Source organism: Cryptomeria japonica, chromosome 9, assembly GCF_030272615.1.
Source record: "Cryptomeria japonica chromosome 9, Sugi_1.0, whole genome shotgun sequence".
In the NCBI taxonomy this organism is placed as follows: Eukaryota; Viridiplantae; Streptophyta; class Pinopsida; order Cupressales; family Cupressaceae; genus Cryptomeria; species Cryptomeria japonica.
In genome coordinates, this window is record NC_081413.1 from 545,743,350 (window position 1) to 545,765,001 (window position 21,652).

Consider the following 21,652-nt stretch of genomic DNA (forward strand, 5'->3'; position numbering starts at 1 on the left):
CCCCATCCTTCCTTTTTTAAATTGAACTCTTCCTTACTTAATGACCAAGATTGTATGGGGGCCATCAAAACTACTACTATTTTGTCTAAAGTTGAGCAATAGCCTTAACCCTATCCAAAAATGGGAGGACCTAGTAACGGCGTGGAGCTGTATTTTTGCTATTGTTGGTAAAAAGAAGACTAAAGATAGAAATACGATTGAGCATCTTCTACACCATAACTTGTTTCTAATTGAAAGTCAAGTCCAATCTTCCTACCTTAACATACAAGCTGAGACTATGTTAATTATAACAAAATCTTTTTTCAAAAAGAAAGGTTAAAGGATCAGATCTAGGATGAATTGGTTGAAGGAAGGAGATAGGGGATGTAAATATTTTTTAATCTGATCAAGTAGAAACAAAAAAAAAGATGAAATCGAGCCTACGGAGGTAAATGGGTCTTAGATGACTCCTCATTCATGAAAGAATCCTTTTACTCTTTTATCTAGAAAATTTTGTCTTAGAGGTTAACTCTAAGGCTCTTGAAGAAAGGGAGCTTTGTATTAAATTGATACCTAATAGGGTTTCCCCAAAGGATATAAGGACACTTGAACAAGATATATCTCTTGAAGAGATTAACAGTACCATCAAATCCAATGCTAATGATATATCTTCTGGGGTTGATGGCTCAACTGCAAATTTATAAGCTAATATTGATTGTATTGGGCTAGAACTACTTGAGGTCTTCAATGCTACTTTTCTTCATACCTCTATGGGATATGATATAAATAGGGGAATCATTAAGTTTATCGTCAAGGAGGGGGACATAACTCAAATTAGGAATTGGAGGCCAATTACCCTCCTAAATGTCTCCCATAAAATTCTTGAAAAGATCCTTTCTAGCAGGTTGACTGAGATACTAGGTAGAGTTGTTTCGAATTGGGTTCATAAAGAAATATGCATCTTAAAAAATTTGATCACCAACTTGGAAGGAATGAATTGGAGCAAACATGATAATCAAAATGTTGCTATGATTTTACTAGATTTTGAAAAGGCTTTTGATAGAATTAAATGGCCTCTTGTCATAGAAATTTTGAAGGTCTTTGGTTTTCCTTCTAAGTTTTGTAAATGGATCAACATTCTCTTCATTGAATCAACTCAGATTGATGTAAAATATTGAGCTCACAAATTTCATATTCCTGTAGAGGTCTATTAGACAAGACTGCCCTAAAGCCCCAACCCTTTTTGTGACTGCAACTAATGCCTTGCATTATGTTTTTAAAACAAATTTGATCTCTCCACTTATTAATGGTACAAGGCTCTCTAATGTTGAACAAATTTTGAATGCTCAGTTTATTCATGACATTGCACTATTCATTAAACTTACCGAGTCTAATTTTGACAACACAATTCAAAGGTTAGAAGTCTTTTGTGTAGCCCTAGGCTCCAAAATAGATCCCCATGTAAATACATTGCTATTGGGAGAGATAAGGAACCTCCCCCTTGGTTGGTCTCTAAGGGGTGGCAATGGGCTAACCCCCATAGGGTAACAAGAAACTTGGGGATTTCATTTTCTATCTCTCCCTCTCTAAAAAATACGTGGGAATGGATCTTTTAGAAGTTTTAGAAGAAACACATAAAATGACAAACTCATTTGCTTAGTTTAGCAGCCAGGGTCCAAGTGGTACATAAAGTTATTGCCTCTTATGCAGTATACCACTCTTCTGCATGGTTGTTTGCTAATTGCTAGTTTGATAAGTTGCATAAAACCATGAGGTACTTCTTGTGGTCTAATGGTAAAGGTGGTAAGAAAAGACACAATGTTAACTGAGGGTGTTGCTAGTTGCTTAAAGATTTGGGTGGTTTAGGGATAAAGGACCTCAAACTGTAGGGGATTTCCCTTGTGGCCAAATGGTATTTAGAGCCATTGAAGGGAATGAGCCCTAGAAAGTTTTGATCAAAAACAACTTGGCCCTCTCCAAACCAAAAAAGGGAAAACTTTGGGGTCCTATTATTGCATGGCATCTACTTTGGTCACTCTATGATTAGAGCCTTTGGTTTTGCTATTTTTTCCTCTCTTTGGAAGGCATGGTCTAAGGTTAGATTTTTTATTTTGAATGGGGAGGCCTTGGGTAACTCTCCCCCATATTGTGCTCCTTATAGATCTCTTTGGTGGAACATTATACTTAATGGCTAAACCTCTTGCTCTTTTTCAGGGCTGCTCTAGTCATAATTGGTGCTCAATGGGAATTTCCAGCATATAAGATATTTTTGACAATGGTAGCCCAAGTTCTTGGGAATAGTTGAATTCCAGATTCTCTTTACCGGATACTTTAAAAAAAACCTACTAAATGATCATTAAGGGCTTAGGAAACATGATTCTTGGTAAGTGTTTAACAAAGATAGAGTTGCTTAAACAAGTTATATGGAAAAATGACTCCAAATTGCATGATATTTCTATTAATAAAATATGCATGGTGATGATAGGCCTAGGAGAGGTATTTAATTGGCTTAACCAAAAATGAAACTTGAATTAGTTTGATGCCCATTGGTCCTATAAATTGCGTCACATTTGGCATAATTATGTTGAACCCAAACTAGCTTGTTTTTGTTGGCTTTTCATACTTAAAATGTTTGATGCGAGTCAGGTCTTGCATGTGGTCTTCGAACTATAATGTGTGAATTGTGTATTGTGCCTAAAACTTTTGAGCACCTTTTTTTCTTAAAGTGAATGTGTTACTAGTTTGTGGTCCCCTTTTTTGGACAACCTATTGATTGGAACGCCAACATGATTTTTTCTTGGCATGAGATCCTAGTAGGTTATGTTGATGCTTTTAATTTTGAATTGAATAGATTTTGGCTTATTCTTTCTAATCATATTTTATGGTTTTTGTGGAAGAAGAGGAATGATAAGGTATTCGAGGGCAAAAGAAGGTATCTTATTGAGTTCTATAGTGAACTCACTTTTCTCTTTATCATGTTTCATGTCTCGACTGCTATGGAAATATAAAAAGACCACTTTATGATTCTATATAAAGAAGTCATTACTATAGTGTACAAATTAGAGATCTAGTCTACTCACTTCTTCCCCCAAGGAAGAAACAATTTGAACAAAGAAGAACTAGAACTGCTTAATAAGTACCTAAAGGAGAAAAAGATTAAAAAGCCTGACCCCAAAGTTACAATTAAGAACCCAAAAGTTGATATCCAGTTTGAACCAATGGAGATAGATTCAGATTCAATTGTTAGATGAATGGGACTAAGCAAAATGTAGTAGCAATATCATTGGTGCATGGGATTAGTGCTCTTTGACTTTTTTATTTATTTTTATATTCACTATTGTGGAATCTGGAGGTGTCCTCGCCGAAGCGAGACTAATCCTCCAGTGTGTACGACCTGCTCACAAGGTAGCAACACACACAGAGTTAACACAACTGGAGACTCGAACTCAAGACCATGGGGAGCATACCCACGCCTTAAGTTGCGATCCACGTCCGGGCGAGCTAGGGCCGAAGCCCCTTGACTTTTATTTTTATTCTCGTTGATATCAATTTGTATGAACACATAATCTTTTTAATATTCTCACGATCTCATTTGAACCTATGTGGAACAAAAGCTCCTCTGAATGTATTTTGATTTGATACACTACTTTTAATAAAAAAAATATAAATATGTTCTCTTGAAATAAATACAAAATTAAATAAAAAATATACAACCTCATAAATTTCACCATTACAATAAATTTTTCTTACATTATAATTCATTTAATTAGATTAATTGAATAGAGCTATTTTTGGAATTTAGAAAAATAAAATATAAGCTCACTTCTATTAAATCCAGAACTATTCTTTTAAAAACAAAAAACAAAAAATCTCCGACGTTCGTTTGAGAGTATGCGCCGTTCTGATTCGAGAGCACATATCTGTAAGACAGACTAAACTAAACTCTAGGTACCTATGTATATCAGAAAAAATCGATCATTACTGTCAAAGAATAAAAATTATTTTTTTCTTCTTTAAATTGCGACAAATTTAAAGTTGTGGAACTCTTTCCCGATTTCGCTGTAAACCAGATCGGGCTGGCTTTGGGGACATTCCACATACTCCATTCAAACACATATTTTTACAGGTAGGGATTTTCCTATTGATCTTCATCTAGGTTTTTTTTTTCGGTTTTTTATTTTGGTCGAAGTGGGCATTGGTGCTATAATTTGCTGGGAAATACCTATACAAAAAACCCCCGACAAGTGCAAGTGCTGTGAGTTGGGGTAAAAGAAGTGAGAATGGACGAATATCAGCATATGGAAAGATTTGGCGTGGAGAATGATTATGTGGACGGACAGTGGATTGGAGGGGAATTTTATTACAGGAAGCGAAAAGAAAAACGCTCTCAGACTAAGGACGATGTGCTCTATGGTGTATTTGATGAGAGCGATTCCGACGAGGAGGGCTCATCGAAAAGGAGGAGAAGGGATGTCATTAAAAAGGGGGATTTGACTAAGCCTGTCAATTTTGTGTCAACTGGCACCGTTATGCCTTCTGAGGAAATTGATAAGAAGGTGGAAGAAAAAGACGAGGGGATGCTTGGTACCAGTGCAGGGTTAGGGTTTAAGCCGAATGACAAGGATGATACCCGAGAGCAGGATAATTTTCTTCCGACTGCTTTTGGTAGGATAATCAAGGAAGGAGCAGAGAGAAGAGAAAGAGAAAGGGACAGAGATAGATCGAAGGGCTCAATAGGGAAAGGAAAGGAGAGCGCTGGTGTGGGAAATGGCATGATTGGCACTTTTGAGAAGCATACCAAGGGTATTGGAATGAAATTGTTGGAGAAGATGGGTTACAAGGGTGGAGGTCTAGGAAAGAATGAACAGGGGATTGCACTTCCTATAGAGGCAAAACTTAGGCCAAAGAACATGGGTATGGGTTTCAATGATTTCAATGAAGTATCCACTGGTTTGCCTTCATTGCCCGCGATGGAGGAAAAGGGGGAAGAGAAGGTGAATGAGGTTAAGCCTCGGACGAAAGAGAAGCTGTGGTCCAAGCAAAACCAAAGTAGGAAGAAAGAATACATAACAGCTGAAGAACTTTTAGCTCAGAAGCAGGAACAGGGTGTTGAAGTAGTGCAGAAAGTGCTTGACATGAGAGGTCCTCAAGTGAGGGTGTTGACGAATCTTGAAAACTTGAATGCTGAAAAGAAGGCTATCGAGCATCAAACACCTATGCCAGAGTTACAACACAATGTGAAGTTGATTTTAGATATGGTAGAGGCAGATATTCAGAAGTTTGATCAGAATTTAAGGCATGAGAGAGAGTCTGTGGCAATATATCAGAAAGAGAAGGAGAGGCTTCAGAAAGAGAGTGCACGGCAGAAGAAACAACTAGAGAACATAGAGGATATTAAGGGAGCATTGGATAGAATCGAGGAGAGTGTTGCGGTAGGTACTATGACATTGGAATTACTTGCAAGTGTCTTTGAGAATTTACAGTCCAAATATCGGGAGGACTACACGATGTGCAACTTGTCATGTATTGCATCTTCATTTGCTTTGCCATTGCTGATAAGAGTGTTTCAAGGTTGGGAACCACTTCAGCATCCTTCGCATGGTTTAGAGGTAATGTCATTGTGGCAGAGGCTTCTGCAAGGGGATGAGCCCCGTGATTATGGTATTTACACAGAAACAGAACTTGCTTCTTCAACTCCTTACACTCAACTCTTCACTGAAGTTATTCTTCCAGCAGTGAGAATAGCTGCTACAAATTCCTGGGAGCCCAGGGACCCTGAACCTATGCTACGTTTTCTGGAAACATGGGAGAAGTTACTACCGGCTTCAGTTCTTTATAACATTCTGGATCATATAGTGATGCCCAAATTAACAGCAGCAGTAGATACTTGGGATCCTCGCAGGGAGACTGTGCCAATACATGCATGGTTACATCCTTGGCTTCCATTGTTGGGCCAGCGTATGGAGCCTTTATATCCGACCATTCGATATAAGCTGGGGAATGTGCTTCATGCCTGGCATGCAAGTGATGCATCTGCATATGCAATTTTATCACCTTGGAAAACTGTATTTGATCCTGCTAGCTGGGAGCAGCTGATTGTTCGTTTTATTGTACCTAATCTGATGACAGTTCTGCAGGAATTCGTAATCAACCCGGCTGATCAGCAACTAGACCAATTCAACTGGGTTATGGCTTGGGCATCTGCTATTCCAATATTTCATATGGTTGCAATGTTGGAGGCAGGTTTTTTTCCAAAGTGGCAGCAAGTTTTGTATCATTGGCTATGTTCAAATCCTGATTTTAATGAAGTAACACAGTGGTTTTTAGGGTGGAAAGGACTCTTTCGCCCTGAACTTCTTGCTAATGAGAGGATCAGAAGTCAGCTAAATGTAGCCCTTGAAATGATGAATCAAGCTGTAGAGGGTATGACTGTGGAACAACCTGGGGCTAGAGAGAATGTGAGCTATCTTAGGGTGACAGAGCAGCGTCAGTTTGAGGCACTTCAGCAGCAGCAAGCAGCAGCAGCATATGCTCAACAGCAAGCCTCAACTTCCCTGGGCAGTGGGATTCACCTGAATAATTCGATGGGTGCACCTCAATTGAGTTTGAAGGAAGTGATTGAAACATATGCTCAAGAACATGACATCCAATTCTTCCCTAAAGTGGGACGCACGCATGATGGTCTTCAGGTTTATGGCTTTGGATCTGTTAGTATCTATCTAGATTCTGCAAAACAACAAGTGCTTGCACAATCTGGAGATAGATGGGTGATTGCGTCATTGGAGCAGCTAGTTGAGATGCACCGCAATCGAACTGGAGGAAATCATTGACAAATCAAACAAATGCTGAAGAGAAAATGTACCTTTTTTGAATGATATTAAAAAAAATATCATATGCAGCATTTCTGTGGAGCTTGAAATGGATGTCCTATGGATGGTATGTTGTGGAGCTTCTTCCAAATGATGTAAAGCTGTAACAAAAACATGTATTTTCACCAATCAAAAGAGTGTCTTACTGACCAATTTGTTCATTTGCACTTTCTCTGTTTTCTATGTTACAGGAAAATCATTTCAAAAGCATTCTGAATGGATTCAAAAACCTTGTTGGGAGGTGCATTAGAAAATCTATATCACATTTTTTTCGTTTCCTAATAATGGCATGCCTTTGAACTCTTATTAATTTCTTTTAGATATCTTTCTTACCTGCAATTGTCTCTTCTCATTCCTTTCCTTGGGCACATAAGAATAACTTCAATTATAACTTGGAAAAGAATCTTATCCAATATGGGATTTGAATGGTGTAGTCAAGAAGTTCGTAACCTAAAGAAGATGGCACAGGTACTCCCTTTTGCAACTCATTTATCTTTGTTGCTTGTCAATAATTTAAAAAAAACAAAAACTTAGGGGTATCCCTGCGACCTAGCCCAGCGCCCAGCCTGCCTTGCCTTGGTCGGTCTTACTGCCAAGTTGGGGCAAGGAAGGGGTGAGCTGAGGCGAGACTAATCCCCTGGGGATGCACACAATCACCTGCAAACCACGTGCATCAGGCAAACCTGAGCCTCGGAGTCGAACCCGAGACCAATAGGGAGCAAACCCACGGCCCAAGCCAACTCCGCTACTTGTGCAGGTTATTGTCAATAAAATTTATGTTATTTAAAGTTAGTTGGTAGGATAGTGTTGTGAGAGTATTTGTGGTCGACATTTTGTTCAAGTGGAGCAAATACAGTACTTTTGTGATTGAATGGTAAATTCAACAAGAGATGGAAGGAAACAAACAACACTTACCACAAAAAATTAGATGTTGCTAAGCAAAATATGGTAAGTACCTTGTCGTTATGGATGGAAAAAGTGGTACTGTAAATGCTAAGATTGTAGACATTACTGGACTCCATCCACATAAAAATTTCATTGATTCCGTAGCAGAAAATTTTAATTTTTGCCATGATGTAGTCAGACAGACATGAGTGTAGCTAATTTTTTTATATTACTAGTTATTTACAAATATTTTGCTTATACAAGCATCAACATGAGACCATTACTAGCTCTTGCGAGCACAACCATAAGACTAATATTAGCTCATTTTGAGCAACCGCACTGGAATCATACTATGGAAGATGAACAGTCACAACTTAGAAATCCACTTATTAGAAACCTCTTCCACACTAGAAGCTAGCTATGGAAGACCAATAGTCACATCTTAAAATTCCACACTAGATGTCCCTTTGGGATTTAAACTTCGATCTCCACAATGAGAACTAAATGCTTTAACTATTTAAACTCAACTCCCCGGACATGACTGTAGCTAATTGATTAGATGATTAGCTATTAATAAAGAACCAGTGGATGTAGTTGTTACTTTATTTCCAATTAGTGACATTTGATATTCGTTGTAGTGCATTCCTAATTAGTATGTTTTGAAATCTCTGTATGGAGAGAAAACATTACAAAATCATTTTCTTCAACAAAATGTAATTTGGCATTGAGGCAGAGATTCAGTTTTTCATGAATTTTAATTGTTGACACTACCGTTCAGAAAAACTCAGGTAGGAACACTGCACATCTGTTCCAAACGGTTTGGAATGAGTTGACATCGTTTCTGCATTAGTTTTTTTGAACTCTGCTCTGCTACTTGGATTTTAACATCCCTTCCAAGATGGCATGCTTGACTGACAGGGAAAGTATATCCTCTTCGTCAACCTGCTTTTTCGTTCGTTTATGCTTTTTAGTGAGGATGAACAATCTATTTTCTGTGAAAATTTGTTTGAAATAGAAAAAGTGTCTGATTTCTTCCCATATAACAGAATATAATTGTATGAGATGAAATAATTTTTTTTTTTTTTTAATTCTGTTGGTGACATCAGATAGATCATAGATCTGATAGATTGATCAACGGGATAGAATGACAATTTCTCCATGAGAAGTGAATAGATGATGCTAAAGTGAAATATGCAGATCCCTTGGTTCATCTGGTGAGCAAAATCATCACTTAGGAGAGAGAGAGAGAGAGAGAGAGAGAGAGAGAGACACGGATGTAATACTCGTGCACTTCCTGTATCATACAGGTGCCAAAAGGTGTGTCCATCTTCACCTTTTGGTGGTTGTGTGGAAATCAGATGTCGACATAGAAACTTGACCGACACCTCTATACTGGTTACAAGGATAACCTAGATAGTAATAAGCTACCAGCATAAACATTATTGTGCTAAAATTATACTATGACTGGTGCTATTGCAATAGTTAGAAATAAATGTGTAATATTGCATTATGTCATTATTTAAATAAATGATAGGAGACCCAAACCTAAGCATCTTCACACTATTGTATTTTTTTTTGTAAATCTTTCTAGGATTTGAGCGCTAATTGGTACAGAGATTAGATTTTAGATACTTTGGTCCCTCCTTTAAATTGGTCAATAAATTCAGTTCTTTATTTATAAATTGGTGAAATAAAATCACAAAAGAGCCCATTCTTTATTCCACTAGTTAAACAAATAATCAACTTGATAATTCTGTAGTGATTTTACTCTGCCTCTAATGCTCAGTCTGTTGGTGTTGGAAATAAGCCACACCCGGACCGACGATGGACTGGTCCAAGAGGGGCCAGTAGCTCAGTGGTAGAGCACTCCAGGAGTCCTAGCTGGTCCATGTCTCAACATGGTATCAGAGCTATAGGCTAGATCAAACTTTCAGATTCAGAATTCAGTATTCCTTTATTTTCAGATTGGTGTAGCATTTGCAGGTTAGGTCAATGGGGCTGAAAGTTGAAGATAGGCTTGATGGGAATCTCAATTTTACTGCATGGAAAGTTCGAATCAAATTGGCTCTAGAGGAAGAAGATCTTCTCCAATTCATAGAAGCGAAAGAGTTAACTGAGCCTACGGATGCAGCCGAGCTAAAACAATTCAAAAAGGATGCTGTCAAGGCCAGGAAGATTTTCATTGATTCAGTCAAAGACCATCTAGTCACCTCTATTGCCTCATTTACCACTGCAAGGGAAATGTTCAGCCATCTGCAAGGTACATATGAAGTTAACAATCTCAGTAGGGCAATTACTTTAAGACAGCAACTACTTAATATCAAAATGGCTAAAGAAGATTTTGTTATTTCCTACTTTATGAGAATTTCAGAACTAAAGAATCAGCTAGGTTTAATTGGCCATAACATGGAAGACAAAGACCTTGTCATGATTGCCCTAAATGGTCTACCTCACTCATGGGAGTCATTTATCCAAACCATAAGTGGCAGGACTGAGTTACCTACCCTTGATCGCCTTAAGAATGATTGCATCCAAGAAGAGTCTCGCCTCATCACAAGAGGGCAAACCAAAAGTCTCCATGTAGATGATCATCACATGCTTGCAGCTCAATGCAAGAAAGGGGGAAATTGGAAGAAACCTTATCCAAAAAGAAATAGGGAATTCAGACCATTTAGTTCCCAACACCCTTGGAAGAAACCAAGAGATACCTCGCGTGTCCGATGCTTTAGATGTGATAAATTTGGTCACTATGCTAAAGAATGTCAGAATAACCCTAACCAAAGTGAAGCCAACCTAAATGAAGTCTCAGAACAAAACGATGACTTTTTATTCATCTCCGCTTTGTCTAGCAGTGTTCCTTCAGATAGCAATACATGGTTGATTGACAGTGGTGCCTCCAGACACATCACAGGTTATTGTGATCACCTTTCAGGCTTAGTAGAAAAGGATACCAGCCTTCACGTGGTAATTGGTGATGACGCTCGTTATTCGGTAAGAGGTTCTGACTCTACTTCTCTGAATTTAAATTCGGGTATTTCCTTGCACCTCAGTGATATCTTGTTTGTTCCTGGAATTAAAAGAAACCTAATTTCCATTTCTGCTCTAGAAGATAAAGGTTATCAAATTGCATTTTTTGAGAGAAAAGTTCTTGCTTGGCCTAAGAAAGCTAGTTTTAAATCTGCTCGTATAATTGGTCATAGATATGATAGTCTTTATAAGCTCCCTACTAACCCTATTCAAGCCCTCATTAATGAGGCTCCGGAATCTTGTGAGTTATGGCATAGAAGACTTGAACACTTGCATTATCAAGCTCTTCCATCCCTTGAAAAGTTAGTTAAAGGTATGCTTAAACTCAGTCAAATTCATGATAACACTTGTAAAGGTTGTGGTATAGGCAAAAATGTTAAAAGTCCATTTCATAAAAGTGAAAATAGAGCTAAAGACAAATTAGAACTTGTTCACTCTGATTTATGTGGTCCTATGTCTATAACATCTCCTAGTGGATTTCTTTATCACTTAATCTTCATAGATGATTTTTCTAGGAAAACTTGGATCTACTTTTTGAAATCCAAAGAATCTGATGAAGTCTTAAATAAATTTAAAGAGTTTAAAGCATTAACTGAAAATTCCTCTGGTAAAATAATTAAATGTTTAAGATCTGACAATGGAGGTGAATACACCTCCGGTAGCTTTTATGATTTTTGTGTTGAATCATGAATTAAAAGGGAGTTTTGTGTTCCATACAATCCTCAACAAAATGGTGGTGCTAAAAGAAAGAATAGGACTATTGTGGAGGCTGCAAAGGCTATGATCCACGATCAAGACTTGCAGACCTTCCTATGGGTTGAGGCTTCTAGAACAGCAGTGTATATCCAGAATAGATGTCCTCATCGTGTTCTAAAGAACATGACCCCGGAAGAAGCCTTCACAGGATCCAAACCAAACATCAGTCACCTCAGAATCTTTGGAAGTCCCGTTTATGTTCATGTGCCCAAGGAAAAGCGATCAAAGTTGGAACCCTCCGGAAAGAAAGGCAAGCGAGTCGCGTATAGTGAATCCTCCAAGGCATTCAGGATTTACATCCCGGGTCAAAGGTATGTTGAGGTAAGTAGGGATGTTACATTTGAAGAAGACATTGCTTTTAAGAAATCGAAAGGTTCTTGTGTTATTGATGAAGCTAATGACAATCAAGATATAAATATTGATACTAACCCTGAGATTTAGAGGGAGCAAGTTGAACCTCCACCTCAAGATGATCATGATGATCCACCAGAACCCATGAATCCCACTGATATTCCTAGTGACATTGTCATTACCAAAAAGAGGCCTCTTTGGGTAAGAAACACCATTTAAGAAGCTGAAAGATTTGTTGCTCCCAGTGGCACTTTCTGTGAAACTAAGAGACCTCAGGTATTCTCCAACTACGTTGATTTGATGTGCAATCTCATTGAAACTGAACCTTGCAATGTTGAAGAAGCTTTGATTCATCATGCCTGGAAGCTTGCTATGGATGAAGAATATCAGTCAATCATCAAGAATGATGTGTGGGATATAGTGCCAAGACCCAAAAGTAAATTGGTTGTTTCCTCTAAATGGTTATTTAAAATTAAACATAATGCTGATGGTAGTATTGAATAATATAAGTCTAGATTTGTAGCTCATGGTTTTTTTCAAAAGGAAGGCATAGACTATGAAGAAACTTTTGCTTCTGTTGCTAGATATACTTCTATTAGAACTATAATAGCCATTGCTGCTGCTAGGGGTTGGAAACTACATCAGATGGATGTTAAGACTGCCTTTCTCAATGGTGTCATTGAGGAAGAAGTCTATATTGAGCAACCTGAGGGTTATGAGATTTAGGATAGATTAACCCATGTGTGCAGGTTAAAGAAAGCTCTGTATGGCCTTAAACAAGCTCCTCGTGTTTGGTATGAAAGAATTGATAAATACTTGCTAAGTCTAGGCTTTTGTAAAAATGATGTTGACTTTAACATATACTTTAAGGTAGCCAATGATGAAATGCTAATTCTAGTTCTTTATGTGGATGACTTATTCCTTACTGGTAAAGATGAACTCATTATTAGATGCAAGAAAGAACTAGCTTCAGAATTTGAAATGAAAGATTTAGGTCTAATGCATTATTTTCTAGGTCTAGAAGTATGGCAAAGATCTAACGAAATTTTTCTAAGTCAAGGAAAGTATACTATTGACATTTTGAAAAGATTTAGAATGATGGATTGTAAACCCATGTCTACTCCTTTGGAATCTAACTTAAATAAATTAAGTGTTTCTGCAGCTAACTTTGATTTTGCAGATCCATCCGAGTACCGGCAGTTGATTGGATCACTGATGTATCTAGTTAACACTAGACCAGACATATGTTTTGCTGTGAATGCTCTCAGCCAGTTCATGAGCATGCTCAAACATGTTCATCTTGTTGCAGCCAAGCATATCCTAAGATACTTGCGAGGCACAGTTGGTTTTGGGTTGAAGTATCCACTTGACACTCCAATAACCTTGGAAGGTTATTCAGATGCAGACTGGGCTGGTAGCGTCAAAGACAGGAAAAGCACCTCCGGTATTTGTTTTAGCTTGGGATCTGCAGTGATCTCTTGGGCTTGCAGAAAACAATCTTCAGTGGCACTGTGTACTGCTGAAGCTGAGTATATTGCAGCAAGTGTAGCTTCTAGAGAAGCAGTGTGGCTTCGTAAGCTTCTTGCTGGGTTGTTTGGTCAGCCATGGGATCCTACAGTTATTCACTGTGATAACCAGAGTTGTATTAAAATGTCTATCAATCCAGTGTTTCATGATAGGTCAAAACATGTGGAAACCCACTATCATTTTATTCGAGATATGGTGCAAAGAGGTGCTATTTAGTTGAAGTATGTCAGCACTGATGAGCAGGTTGCAGATATTCTTACCAAGCCTCTATCCAAAGTGAAGTTTGTGTACTTCAGGGACAAACTTGGTATTGTGGAAAATGAAACCCTAATTGAAAGGGAGTCTCAATCTCAGTGATACATTGTGTTGTATCAAACCACCCTCTGCGGGCAATGTAAGGTGGTATTGTAAACTTCTCAAGGAGAAGTATAATTATTAACCATCCTCTGCGGGCAATGTAAGATGGTATTGTAAATGTTAACCACACTCTGCAGGCAATGTAAGGTGGTATTGTAAACTTCTCAGGGAGAAGTGTAATTAGTAACCATCCTCTACGGGCAATGTAAGATGGTATTGTAAATGTTAAACCATCCTCTGCGGGCAATGTAAGATGGTATTGTAAAACTTCTCAGGGAGAAGTGTAATTACTAAACCATCCTTTGCGGGCAATGCAAGGTGGATCCAATCTATGCTTGTGTGCAAGACGGAAGATTATGGTTATGATTCTCTGCCCTAATTAAAAGGGAGTGTTGTTTATAATTAGGGCCTGGCGGATTCCAATTGCCTTGGGCAACATTGGAATCCGCCTAAGAGGGCCAGCCCCTTCTTCAATATATAGGACCAGGCCCTATATCTTTCGGCCACTCCAAAAGGTCCCCACACTACACTCACAAAAGGAATTAAATAAACCCACGCTATACCTTGATAGGGCCGACCTTATCCTCTACACACAAAAAGGAATTAAATAAATTAATGAAATTAAAAGGATCAAGCCGACTTGATTAGGAGTGTTTTCTCTCCTATAAATAAGACATTTATCCCTCACAATATAATCAATGTAGTCTGCAAGTAAATGTGAAATATATCCTTCTTGTGCAGCGAACTCCTTTACAAGCAGTAGGTCACAGCAAATATATCCTTCTTGTGTAGTGAACTCCCTTACAAGCAGTAGGTCACAGCGAACTACATGTATGTGCAGATCTAAGTGGTGATCACAGCGAATTCCATGTATGTGCAGATCCAATTAGTGATCACAGCGAACTCCATGAATCTACAACAGATCTAATTGGTGATTACAAAGACAGGGATCTCCATTGAAGGCTCAAGCAAAGGACTGCAACTAGTTGAAAGGTGCATACACAGCAAGGACTGTAAAACATGATCACTGTCAACAAACTAGCTGTGTAGTCTTCTATACCATCTTCCTTGTGACTGCAACTTCTATACTCCAGATAAGTGTGTAATTGTCAATTGAATCTAAAACCATAATCAGATCTGAGGATCTTTTCTGGCTGGGTTTTTCCTCCTAGGAGATTTTCCTACGGTAACTTTGTCTTGTCTCTTTTGCATTCATTTCTTACCATGCTTAAATCTGAAAACCAATAAATCTAATTAACCTAGTTGGAAACAAATTCTGATTTTTTGAGTATCATCTAATCTGAAAGTGCTAAAATTAACATGGTATCAGAGCCAGGTCCAGGCTAGGAGTCCCAAGCACACGAGAGGTGTGGCTTAAGGGGGGGTGTTGGTGTTGGAAATAAGCCACACCCGGACCGATGATGGACTGGTCCAAGAGGGGCCAGTAGCTCAGTGGTAGAGCACTCCAGCAGCGTATGGAAGGTCATAGGTTCGAGTCCTAGCTGGTCCATGTCTCAACACAGTCTGCCTTAGCACAATTCTATATGGTTTTTGCACAGCTTGTTTGGCTGACAGACCATAATATGTTAAATTTATTTGTAACAGCCTCTTGTTTCCTCTGATAAAATTGTATTTTTTAAATTAACAGCACCAAAAATCATGTAACATGCCACTTTTCATTTATAATACCTGCATATAATCATTTTCAATATTCTAAAAGTTTTATGCATGGTGGTCTGCATAAGGAAGCCAATATCTTATAACTGAAGAAAGTTTGAAACGACTGATATGTGCATGTAGAATGAAACAATTCACGTGTGCTAACAATGCAACAATTTATAAATGATCAGTACCCGACTAATATTGAGAACCCACTATTTTAACCAGCATGCTGTCCCATAATATTAGCTTTATGAAATCCAGATTTAGTTTATACAAAAAAGGGTTGTGACAAAAACCATTCAATTTTTCTTGCTCTTGCCATGATTAAACGACTGTCTTCTGATAATTCGTCTAATCCAAGCATAGCTATAATATTTTGAAGTTCCTTATTGCAAAGTTTGTTTAACTCCTTGCACAGTTTCATAATGTTCTTTGCCTATGATTGAAGGTTGGAGCATAGTTGATGTGGAAACACTATGATACTTTTGAATCCCACTTTGTGGATGATCTACAACGCTTGCTAATGATGAAGTAGAACGAACCATGACAGTTTGGTTCTCCATCAATACAATAGAGTTTCTGACCAGTTAGCCTTCCCTTCTCCTGAACCCTGGAACTATAATTGTCTTAAGTTTTAGTTGTGAGGGAGCAGGCTTTAGTCCGCAGTTTTTTTGGATGTTCAGAATGCCAAGTTTTAATGCTCGTTACATTCTGATAGGTAAAGAAAGTGGATCACGACTTCCAAATTTCAAAGCAGGTACTGAAAATTGGAAAATATAATTTAGGCTGTAAAGAAAATCGAATAAGACAGGCCAACTGTACATTGCAGGAAAAATCCTATAATATAATTTTAATGCTATTCGTGCATGCTTTGTCAATATGATATCCATCAAGGAAATACTTTGAAGGATTTCGGCAACATATCTGTAAACAGGTGCATTCCCGGGGAGAAGGCAGTGTGTAACATGTTTTCAAACTTAACGTTATTTTTGTTTCTGGAGTTTGATTTTTTGCCCCAAAAATTGATGAGGCAATCAGTTGGATGCTGATGTGATGCTCTTCATGTGGAAAAATTAAAGCCTTAATGCATATTTTAAGAGTATGGGGAGTTTGCAGTATTCCGATCCATAGTGTTTGTTTTTTTATTGACACAAAAAGGGTGATAGGTGTCTCACAACAAGGGATCCTGTCAGGGTGATAGGTGTCTCCAAAGGGAATCTCAACTCTAGAATCCAGATTGATTCCAGTTCATCTGGATGTATTTGCCTTAAAACTGAGTTCCAATATTGGACATTTACCCACCAGTCCACCAGGACACTGATTATTTTGTATTCATTTTCATTGAATTGGAAAAATATTCAAAGGTTTTCATCCTCAAATTTTGTGTTTTGTCATAAAAGAATTGAACATTTTCATCCTCTAATTTGCTTTTCATCTCCATAAACTTAAAGGCTTCGGTAAGCAAAGCACTTGGACATAGGAAAATATCCAAAGAATCTAAAGGACCTGTTTTTTCTTTTCTTTTGTGTGTAAACGCAACCATAGGTTCCAAGAATTGTATTGATTCATAAAATATTTTACATGGAGTGGTACTTATAGTGTCTGACCTGGCCACCCCACAGGAAGTACATCTGTTTAAACTCCGATGGTCATTTTGGGCCAATCCAAATTTTTACCTACTGGTTTCTTATGTCACTATCAGAAACAGAAACTACTTTACTGCTAAAGATAGCAAACTACAGACAATCAAAATCTTTGCCGACCCATCAACGAATGGGACACACAAACAGGATACACATTGGTCCCAGGGAAGGGAGCTATCAACAAAATGCCTTATCCCATACATGTGGGTGCATCAGTATTACATATTCCATTTGCTTTTTGCTCTTTAATTGACAACCTTAAAAGCATTTGATGCTTGGATTTTGATGTTGAGGATTTCTTCCTCCTAACTTCTGTCCAATCTTGCTCTGATAGAGGAAGGGAGTTGAGACTTTCCATGGGACAAGTCTTAGTACTTGCAGCTGATGAAGTTACCTGCGGTTTCAGAGGGATCTCAGAATTTGAAGAATATGTAATTAGTGAGGCAGCCAAGCCTCCCTCAATAGATTTAGCAACAGGTGCAACCACACAATTGGACCCCGGTGATTTAAGTGAAGATGGTGAATCTGGCAAAGAATTGCCTTCCGAATGGGCATGGAATGAAACATTAACATCTTGAATGCTTGGTGGATTAGCTGGAGAAGCTTGAAGTGGGACCTTTTTGTTCTAAGTACTAGGTGGAATGCCATAGTGTTGGGGCTCAACCCCAATCCACCATGTGGGCTTACCACTTGAATCTACATTGACTTGCTTGTTGGCATTCAGCTTTGGACATTGGGATGTAAAATGATCCGTCGGGAAACATTTTCTACATTGAAAAGCTATTTTTTCATAATCTATTAGCTGCCTCCAATAGTGATCACCCACTTAACGAGATCTCGGCAGGGGAGACCATTGGAGAGGTCCATTTCCACACGGTGTAGTGGGTAGGTGGACCTATGGTAGTTGATTGTTTCATTTGAACAACAGTAATACTTCCCAAGGCCATTGCCAGTTGCTCGCAAGCAATCTATTCCCACAATTGGAAAGGGAGATAGGATAAGCCAATCCAAAAAAAGGTTGAGGAGAAACTCTCAGTTCACAGATTGAATGAAGGATACCATGGTTTCATGCACAAGAAGTCTCCTTGGAAAACCCAAGGCCCATTTTCCAGCATCCATTCATTGTTGGCAAGAGCTTCGAATTCGAGAATAAAAAACCCTCTGGCACAGGGGAATATGGAGATCTCTTCCTTCAAAGAATCTTTCTAGATGTCCCAAAACCATGCATGCAAATCACTTCGTTTCAGCCATAGCTTTGTAAATCTACATATAAGGGTGTTGCTCTACAGAAAACCCTCCCTATTGCATACCAGACCATCCAGCGATATTTCAGGAACAATTGAGTGACTAATGTGAATAGTGGAGCAATGGAAAGCCGAGTTGCCTAGCCCAACGAGGGATTTCGACGAAGAGGGGGAGGAGGCCGCAAAACCTTTGGGACCCAAATCTGGGTGCCTCTCGCCAAAGCACAGAGGCTGCCAAGGCTGCCGTGGGCGAGAGGCATGCTGCCAAGCATGGGGCAACAGAGGTTCTTCACAAACCCTACCCCCAAAATGTAGCGCGTCCTTGAAATTTTGTCTAAATCCTTGTGGAGAGAGGCAAATGTGTCGGTCAATCCATCACCCAAGCCTTTGCATAGGCCACAAAACCCTTCATCCTCAGAAGGCATGGAGTGCAACCATGCAGGAGCGAAGTGAAGCATTTTGGAGCAGTTATGTAATTTTTGTATGAATTTTAAAGGCCCTGGTTTATTGGTTTCATGCCAACCAATGCATTTTAGAATCTGAATTTTTTTTTGTAGCTTTGTCATTGTTTTGAGAGTGATTACACAATCAACACGGTTCTGGCTTATAAAGATGTTAGATCTTTTGTGGCATACAAAATTCCCATTTCGGCAGAGTCAATAGAAAAGGCATGGTGGAGGTTTGCTGCAAAACATAACAGAGTAAGCAGCACAAGCATATGACCCTGTCATCATATTTCTCAATTACTGGCAGCTATTGTCAAGGGAATCTTCATGTTGGTAATTGAACTTACATCTATAATTGTATTTTACAAGTTAAGAACTACTCAAGTTATGAAACAATGGTAATATTCAGAAGCTAATGATAATGAAGTCATTTCTCACAGTAATTAATGTAGACATTAGATATATGTTAATCCCTGCTTGTTCAAGATATGCAGGAAACATCATTGTAACCATCTTCTCAGTTGCCAAAACATCATCTGCCAAGCAAGCAAGCATGCACCAATTAGTCTTTTATTAGTCAACAGGGGTGTCAAGTTGCTGCTACGCAATCTCTGTGACTCTGTTCTGCACATGGCAGATAACATCCTATAGTACTTAGTTTAATGCTTCTATACTACACCGCTCTGCTCATATGCTATCCATCAAGGCAGTACTTTGAAGGCTTCTGACAACACGTCACTACAAGGGAATTTTTTTTCATCATAATGCACTCCTTGTTCGATGCGGAGCTTTTGTGTGGAACTACACCAACATGAAGATAAATCTCCAGAGGATGAGTTTCTCTATGTAAATTGTAGTTGCTTTTAGTTGGCCTGAAGCTTTTCTTAGAGAAAGTTCTAGATTTCATTAGTTTTTGTACAAGTTGAACTTTTTCTAAACAAATCTTCTAAATTGGTTCAATATTTGTATTATTTGAAGTTTTTAAAATTGCATCTATATTTGTTTAATTTAAAGTTCTCCATCAGATGGCAGAAATTGCATCTATTTTTGTATGGTTCGAAAGTTTTCTATAAACAATGGTGTACATTGTGCTGGACATCAATATTTTACTCTTTTTAAGTTTTTCTATAAAAATTGGCCTAATTTGATCAACTTTGAAAAAACAAAGGAATTAGGCAACTGTAATTGTTGCATGATTTCCTTGGTTACTGAGTGAAATTAGAAGCGAGTGCTTGTCAAATGTGATCCTGGAGGATTTGGGTCACTAATTCTTAATGCGATAATTGGGTGTTGCTTGACGGCCCTTGTGGGAATGCCAGCAGGTTCAACATCATGTTTAGCACCCATGCACTAAACCACAAGTCCTAATCGTGTTCAACAGTCCTGAAGCATTTGTCAACAATTATGAAGCAAATATGGGATGGTTCAATTCAACTGACACTCCCATTGACCTTCTCTATTTATTAATATACACTACCATTCTTTGTAGCGAGAGATGGGATAGAGACATGGAAAACACCTCCGTTCTCATAGTTATTATACAAAACTTAGCATAGTACAATTTTACTAATATAGTTCTATATATGTTGTCAATTGTCGTCTCTACTTTCCTTGTTCAATAGTACTCATTGTATTTTGAACCTTTGTCATTCATAAATCGTTTCCACATATAACCTCAGATTTATTTAAGGTTGTCCACTAGGTCTCCTTCTATGCCTTGGATCAATGGTATTAAAACATGCACACCCTATATCACCTTAACTGGTATTGTGGTGTATCTCAAGTTTGTCTCTATTTGTATGCCTACTTATATGAGGTATGAATATGGGAAATCAAGGTTCGAGACTTGTTATCCTTTGTCGTAACTTCCTACATGTTCTTGAATGGGAGACAAGTCATTAGTGATGCCAATTTCAGAGATTTTCCAAAAAAATGATATAATATGCATTGCAAAGAAAACGAAGATTTGGAAGAGCACCATGCTAATGAATATGTGGGTATTGTTGATCATTTCTATGTACTTTTCAAGCATGTTCAAGCTCCTTCCAACACCTCTCCTTCACATCAATTGTTTGATGGTCATATGCTATACAAGGTACAACTCCATCTCGACATCCCTACGTTTGTAGGTAAAGTAGATGCAAATGCCCTAGATAATTAGCTTAACCTAGTATGTTCATACTAAGTGGTTAATCATTTTCTTGACCAATAAACTATAGCATTTATTCTTCTAAAAGTTTCTTTATTCATAAGAAAATGGTGGAATGACTACTATACAACATATGAAAACCATGATGATGAATTAGACACATCTATAGACGCATGGAATGGTTTCATAGAAGAATGCAAAGATACCTAATCTTGTTGGAAACAATGATGACCAATACATAAAGTTCTCTCAATTATGCCAAGGTCAAGATCAATATGCGCATGAATGCATAGAATACATTTCATACTTTGGTGTGTAGATTGGGTGTTTAGGATATCTTGTTTCAAAGTATAGGTCAAGCTTGAGGCTACATATCCAATTAGATACAAATTTCCTATATATCTCTTTAATTAGAGAAGCTTATAGATTTACTTGCAAGTTTAAAGCATAAACCAAGCTCAACTAAAACTTAAGATTCTTTGTCCTAAACCAAGCCATAGTCTAAGCCTTCCAAGCAACATTCCAATTCATATCTCCAAGTCATTCCAATGAAGGCGCTGGTTACATGCATTGTAGCACTAGACAAGGGTAAGCAAAACATGGAATCTAGACCTAGTGGTTTGGTTGGTACCACAAACATCTCCACTTCCCTTAAGAATATAACGGCAGCAAAAATATTATTTCATTCTCAAATATGGATTAATGATCAATTGATATAATTCATTTTTGATGATAGAAGTTAGAAGAACCTAATTTC

At 38.1% G+C, this 21,652-nt stretch overlaps 1 protein-coding gene across 1 annotated transcript; it reads left to right on the forward strand.

Moving 5' to 3' along the window:
• Positions 1-3,861: 3,861 nt before the first annotated feature.
• Positions 3,862-7,153, forward strand: LOC131061003 (septin and tuftelin-interacting protein 1 homolog 1). The gene is made up of 2 exons (XM_057994504.2): positions 3,862-6,915; positions 7,040-7,153. Exon 1 carries the CDS (start codon positions 4,260-4,262, stop codon positions 6,807-6,809), a length of 2,550 nt encoding a protein of 849 aa, XP_057850487.1. The 5' UTR covers positions 3,862-4,259; the 3' UTR covers positions 6,810-6,915; positions 7,040-7,153.
• The last annotated feature ends 14,499 nt before the right edge of the window (positions 7,154-21,652 follow it).

What these genes read in the sequence shown, in the direction of transcription:
- LOC131061003 (XM_057994504.2), top strand. Translation starts at nt 4,260, where the DNA reads ATGGACGAATATCAGCATATGGAAAGATTTGGCGTGGAGAATGATTAT.